A 7,325-nucleotide genomic window follows, 5' to 3' on the forward strand; every position below is an offset into this window, starting at 1 on the left:
TATTTTCTTTAGAATTATAAAAGAAATCTTTCAGGGGGCAATCAAAAAAATTTATTTTAGTTCAAGGGGTTAAGATTCCATTTTAAAAAATTTTTTTGCTTCAGGGGGCTCTAGCCCCGGCGCCCTCCCCCTAGCGACGCCACTGCAGTAATTTTTATTTTCAAATTGTTAATTTTATAATTATTTCAAAATTAAAAAGATTTACATTTTGTTACTAATTTTTGTTAAAATTGTACCTGTGTTTTAGTGAACTTATAAATTATTATTTTTTAGAAGGTTAAGTAAAAAATATCGCCAATTCTCACACAATATTTGGCGAACATTACTAAAAATAGAAACACTTAATACAATATAGAAAAAGTCATTTGTTCGCAAATATATAATTTTTAAAAAATAATAAACTTTTTTAAAACAATCAGCAAATTTAATTTTAATCATAAACTAAGAACTTTACAAGTTACCATAAGAGTTTCATGCATCGGGCTTAAAATTATTTATAGAGATCTGCGTTGAACCCCGATTTTTGTTATATATTAATTGTTTAATTGTAATAGTTATAAGTAATTTTTTATTACACATGATTAAACAGTAAAGTTTAAATTATTTTGAAATAATTTTTTAAAATTGTTATTAGCAATGAATTATTATGAATGTCCACCTTCACTTCGCTGAAAATTATAATCAATATTTAAGATATCTTTTTTCCCGATGAAAATGCCTATAATTTTAAAAATATTATTCAAAAATAATACTACTAAAAGGAAATATAAACCGTTAAATATTCCTCAATATTTATAATTATTATAAAAATATAAGGTAATATGTATATAAGAAAAATATTTTTTGACATTTATTGATACATCGCATTTATTAGACATAATATTGACATTCTTTATATATTATGTAATTTTTTCAATAATCAATATGAATGACACGTTGTGACACATGTCTTATCTGGTTATAAGAAACTTTATAAGCTTCTTTAATCAATCATCATCGATGTTATAAATGTGATTATAAAGCATTTTGCGTGTTCCAGTTAAAAAAAACTGGACTAAATCAAATGTAATCAAAACTAACGTTCCAATTTTGGCTGAAAATATAATAATGGAAAGTTGATCGGATTTCTAAATAGAATACAAAATTGTTATCAATATTGTGAGTTTTTAATTTTAAAATATTCTAATTTCTTCGATTTGCTGATCACGTCGCATTGCTATCTGGTGAAGGAAAGGTGGTTAATTAAGTTTGTATTTCTGTTTCATTGGCTATCTTGAATTGAGTATTATTAGATGATAGAAAGGATTCGTAGGATGAGAGCTTCGCCGATATCATTTTTGGAGTAGTATCATTATCATGCATTAATTTTGGAAGATTTCTATTATTAGCATTAGTTTCCGATTTCTCTATAATGGCTTATATGAGTAACTAGGCCTTGCTTCTTTATAGGGATATCTAGTTCTGAAGGTTTTGACTTAGCCAGAGATTTTATCACTGGTGGCTTTATGTCAAAGTCAGTCTTATTCTCACTAGGATATAATTTAGAATTATATGATAATACAAAATGTTAAATTTTATATAATACAATCTCTCTAAATATTCAAACAAATCCTTATAGATAAAATACAGCTAAAAAATTAACTCTTCATCCCTCTTTTTTTTCTTCGGTTTAAGTTTTTCATCATCTTTATCTAATATATCGATAATAAACAAAAAATCACTTTTTAAATTAAGACAATGCCAAAAAAATCAAAATTAAACAATCTATATTAACCAATAAATAGGATGTATACCATCGTCACACGATGTTTGACAATCTTCCAAATAATCTGAAGCTTCAGTACTATCTAAGAGGCTCCTTATTTTTACTTTTCCCCCAATTTATTTCTTTTTTTTCTTATTGGGCCCAACTTTATCGTCATCTTCCGTCAAATACTATATATTGGAATCCCTTTCTTTCGTGCTTTAGCCTTTAAGTTTTTCTTAACAGTCTGCAAAGATGTCATATAATCTGGTGCCCGCGAATTTCTGAGTTCTCAATAGGGCATCTGATGTAATAGTAGGTTGTAATAACCGCCATTTAAACTATTTATGGCAGTATTAGCCAAGATTACGTCATTCAGTAATCTATTTCCGTCAGCAAAAAGGGTCCTATGAGATGTAAAAAATTTTCATAAAAGTTCTTTAAAGCTCGCTCTATAATTAATGTAGTATTGTTATCCTATTTCTAATAGTGATTTTGAATCGTCGATAAGAATTTTAGGAAAGTATTTTTTGTCTAATATTTGAGGGAATATTGGGTTCATTTAATATCCTAGGATTGTATTTGTACTGTATGGGTATACTATCACTGGGATTAATCCATTCCTCGAAATTCCTAAGTATGAGAACTATCATTTTGGACGTGTGGAAGCATTCCAAACCCCCCTATAGTTGCGGGTGCAACAATGTTTCAGGTTTATAGGGGGGTGTCAATTTCATTTCTTCCAGCTTAAAAGGTTAAAAAAAACATATAAATAAATAATGAAACTCAAAAAGATAAGCAATGTAATTTTACCAGATTCCACTCAATTGTTTTGAAGAATTGGTGTGATTTTATATTGGAAAACCCATTTTCATCTCCTCCTAATCTTTTTTTGGGATCCTATCAATTATATATGATGCATATATTTATGAGTTAAGGCAGTTATAAATTGAATTTTTTAAAAATTTGTTTATGAAAACTTTAATAAAAATAAATAATAAGCTTTTATTTTAATATACGAATAAACATATCAAAAATACATCACTAGAAAAGTTTAAAAATTTAACATTAGATTTTTTTCAGTTTTAAATTCAGAAAATTTTTTAATTTCTTAAAGCATATTTAGAAAATAAACTTAATTTTATCGTTCATCTGAATTTTACTGATATAATGTTTTAAAATAAAATTTAATTATTTATATCAAACCTCTGTCAAGGATCCTATCAATTATATATGATGCATATATTTATGAGTTAAGGCAGTTATAAATTGAATTTTTTAAAAATTTGTTTATGAAAACTTTAATAAAAATAAATAATAAGCTTTTATTTTAATATACGAATAAACATATCAAAAATACATCACTAGAAAAGTTTAAAAATTTAACATTAGATTTTTTTCAGTTTTAAATTCAGAAAATTTTTTAATTTCTTAAAGCATATTTAGAAAATAAACTTAATTTTATCGTTCATCTGAATTTTACTGATATAATGTTTTAAAATAAAATTTAATTATTTATATCAAACCTCTGTCAAGAATCCTCTGATGATGGAGGAGGCTTTGAAGGAAATGGATATAGGGATTTTCACCCTTCCATATTTAGCTAAATAAAATAAAATATATATTAAATTTATTTATTTTCTTTATAATTGGAAATTAAATTTTGATATTCAATGATAATTTATTGAGTTTAAATATTTTTTATCAAATTTCATTAAAGTATAAGTAATTATTGAACCTTGTAAACGATAGTGGTCATCGTTGTGAGAGGGCTTGGCTTCTAGGCCAAAGGGGAGTTTGCCAACCAACATTTCGTACAAAACTACCCCTAAGGCCCACCAATCTATGCTATAGCCTTTCAATTTTAAGTAAATAAATAGTTTTAAAATTTTAGATAACGACATTTTTAAAATATATTTTAATTATGTAAATATTATGATTTTTTTCTTACTAAATCCAGAAGTTATACTAGCTCTACGATATATTTTATTATTAGAAATAGAAATTTTTTTTGTTAAATAAAAGGATAAAATGCAATGTTTACTATAATATGGATCGAATGAAACTTCGGGTGCCTTGTAGTAGACAGTCCCGACTCGCAGAGATTTTCGTCTTTCGATGAAACTTGGTAGAATATCCTAGATTATTTTTTATATAACCGTATATGTATTAAAGTAAATAAGAGAAGTTGAAAAATATATCAGAAAATTTATTCTTAATATTAAAAAATTACTGATTATCTAAGAAAATGTTTATATTTTGGAAAATCTTAGTGGGAAATTTTTGCCAAGTTAAAATTGGAATGTTTAATTATTGGAAACCGAGAAAGCTAAATACAAAATTTAAATTTTATTAACCGTTTCCATAAAGAAGGTGTACATGAAACATTTTAATAGATAAAATTAAAACTGGCAATGATGTATAGTTTTCAACCGATTTCGAATGTGTTAATTAAAATATTCAAAGAGTCCTAATTTTACAATAACAAAATGATTGTGCTTTCTAGCCTCTATGGCCTAGTAGAATCAGTGCGTGCATTTCAACCCGCTAGTTCTAGGTCAAAATTAAGCTGGAACATGTTATTTTTGTGGTACCAACTAGTGGTTTCATGCTACAAGGGTGGCATAGAATTTCGGAGGTTGGCGTGATTAAACAAAAATACGTGGGTGTTATTGCAATTTAATAAAATAAGGCTGTAAATACTTTCATATCGTTTTAAACAAGTTCAAACGCTTATAAAAATTATAAATATGGCTATATCACATTATATTTTTTTAAAATAAAATAAATATATTTCAAAGAGGAATCAATTTACAAACATATATTCTTATCTTTATTTTAAAAATCTAAAACCTATTAAGATAATTTAAACTATAAACCCCCAAATAAAAATATGTTAAAAATTAAATGGATGGAGTTTATTTTTCTAAAGTTTACTAATATTATTTAATTATTTCTAAATATATTTTGTGCATTTCTGATAATCGAATTTAAGACATGGTTGAGCCGTGTAAGGCTGAGCCGTGAGCACAGCCAGTGGAAACTTAAAAAATAAATTAAATTTTAATACGAGCTGGCACATACCTTAGCTCGAATAATATTTTCGTTACTATCTACTTTTTTTTGAAGATTTAATTTGGCAATTGATATGAAATTAATTTTAAAAAATAAAAGGTTTTTAAAAAATAAGGATATGGGAAAATATTAGTATTAATATTTTTATATATTTTTTTAAATATAATAAAATACAAATTATTAAACTGTAAGTTATTGCTGAATATTATATTCAAAGCCTATGGACTTATTTCTTATAAACATTTTAAAGATTTTGAGAAACGGGCAGAACAGAACCTGTTATTTAAAAATATTGCCAGAAATTATGATTTTGATTGTCTGATAGACCCTTCATCTAGAGCAATCTCGTTATACCTAACTTCATGATTCGATGACTGAAATAAAGGATTCAATCATAAGGATGTATGTTGTAAAAGATAGTATCCCTATTAGTAACTCCCTCAAAATTTCAAAGAAAATGCATCATAAGCCCAGTGTTAAAAGATACTGAATTATACAATCTTCTTTAATGTTATATTTATATATCTATTTAGACACATATGAGCGCTCAGTTTATCTATTTTATGTTCTAAAATTTTATTCCTAACGTTTCTGTGCTATTAATTTTATTGAGATAAAAAATTTATTACCGTGCATAGGCCATAATCAGATAGTTTGATATGGCCATCGGAGCACAATAGAATATTTTCCGGTTTAACGTCTCTATGGATGATTCCTGGGTAGAAAAATATTAAATTTTAATAAAATTAACAAAAAAAATATTATTTTTAATTCCAAAATTGGTAAATAATTTTACTATAAAAATGTTACCTCTACTGTGTAGGTGGTGGAGTGCTAAGGTTATCTCCGCCGCATAGAAACGAGCATGGTGCTCGGGTAGTGTAGAGTTAGGTTGATGTCGGAGGTGACGATGGAGGTCTCCACCGTCAACGTACTCCATGATGAAGGCGTAACTGTAAATTAATAGATAAATAATTATCTTTAATTATTAAAATATTTTTATATTCTCAATTTAATAAATATTTTTATAAATATATAAACTTATATTAAAGTATAAAATACATACTTCATAGGGGTGTGGTAGTAGGCGAATAACTCAACCATAAATGGGAGTTTTTTAGTTTTATCGAAAACTAACTTTTCTCTATGAATTAGCCTTTTGCTGTAGGCATCCTATTTATAAAAAATATAGTCAATATTTAATAATACGAATCAAATGTAGAATGGAGGTTAGTAACTATAAAGCTTAAATATTATATGGTTATTAGACATTAATAAAATTTTGAAGAAGAACTTGATAAGCACAATTTAGAAATATTATTAAACAGCATATAAATATTAAATGATTTAATGCAAACCTCTATATCGTCACGGAATTGCTTCCGAATCACCTTTGCGGCGTATTCCTTCCCATTTGTTTTGGAACGGGCAAGGAAAACCTTAGCAGCTCCACCCTGGCCTATTAGCTTTACAAAATCGTAATCTGTGCAAATGGGTTTTATTTTTGTATCATCCTTGGAAGAATATTTAACATCCTCAACAGGATCAATAATATTATCCTCCACCTTCAATTTTTGAGGACACATTTTGAAGATGGGGTAAGAAAGGTTGTCCTTACAGGGATTAACTGACATACCTCTGACAACCCCCTCTACCCCATCTTCACAAACATTCATCTTGCCGATACCCCTATTTTCAAAACACTTTTTGAAAATAGGGTATTCCCTCACGTCGTTCATTAAAGCATTAATGACTAGGCCATCAGGCCTGATACCTTCTTTTCTTCTGCAACCAAAACATTTTCTAACACGAGACCACACATTAACCTTTTTATTATCTAAAAAATGTGCAATAAAAAAAATGGAATTTAACTAAGGAATACGATTAAATTGTACCTTTCTTTGGTGCAGTATCAACCTTCATTTTACCTAAACATAAGTCAACTAAAATATTCTTCATCATATAATTTTTTTTTGAAACAAATTTAAAAATAGTTTATAATGATCAAATTTAGAGTTAAGATTCCTTGATATCATAATACGTATTAAAGATTGAAATTTTTAAAATTGACGTATTTTAATGAATCATTATTGTTTACGATAATATATCAAATCTTTTCTAATTATATTTCCCGTGATAACGCTTAAATTACACATGCGTCATAATTTATAATCAATTATTAAACATGATGTATTAAGCAGCTACCAGCGGATAAAATGTTGAACTTATACGTTTTCGTTTTTAGAGTTAATTGTTTCTAACATAGTCGAAAGATATATTTATTTTTCTATACATATTATCTACAATATTTCCATTTAGTTGTAGGAGCTTGTATTCTAAAACACAATTTTTTATAACAGATTCATACCTACAATTAATTTTAGTGTTGCAAAATATTCCTTCAGATTTATAAAATTTATAAGAGGCATTCCACAATTTTATTTTTTTAGAGCTTTAATTTTAGTCATTCTATTTTAGAAATAATTGTATTTTAACATATATTTTT

The 7,325-nt window shown here is 26.6% G+C and overlaps 1 protein-coding gene across 1 annotated transcript; it reads right to left on the reverse strand.

Moving 5' to 3' along the window:
* Window positions 1–2,259: 2,259 nt before the first annotated feature.
* On the reverse strand, window positions 2,260–6,742 carry LOC135923243 (protein kinase C zeta type-like). The gene is made up of 10 exons (XM_065457890.1): window positions 6,715–6,742; window positions 6,178–6,656; window positions 5,886–5,992; window positions 5,630–5,772; window positions 5,449–5,534; window positions 3,789–3,882; window positions 3,483–3,599; window positions 3,271–3,347; window positions 2,558–2,644; window positions 2,260–2,427 (listed from the first exon to the last, which is right to left on the reverse strand). Exons 1-10 carry the CDS (start codon window positions 6,740–6,742, stop codon window positions 2,260–2,262), a joined length of 1,386 nt encoding a protein of 461 aa, XP_065313962.1.
* Window positions 6,743–7,325: the final 583 nt, after the last annotated feature.

Source organism: Gordionus sp. m RMFG-2023, chromosome 2 (assembly GCF_954871325.1).
Source record: "Gordionus sp. m RMFG-2023 chromosome 2, tfGorSpeb1-WG-v2, whole genome shotgun sequence".
Classification (NCBI taxonomy): domain Eukaryota; kingdom Metazoa; phylum Nematomorpha; class Gordioida; order Chordodea; family Parachordodidae; genus Gordionus; species Gordionus sp. m RMFG-2023.

Coding starts and splice junctions, on each gene's coding strand:
- LOC135923243 (XM_065457890.1), bottom strand. CDS start 6,742: ATGAAGGTTGATACTGCACCAAAGAAAG. Junction 3,600..3,788: donor TTCATTCGATCCATATTATA/GTAAACATTGCA, acceptor TAAAATTGAAAG/GCTATAGCATAGATTGGTGG. Junction 2,645..3,270: donor TCAGAGGATTCTTGACAGAG/GTTTGATATAAA, acceptor TATAATTGATAG/GATCCCAAAAAAAGATTAGG.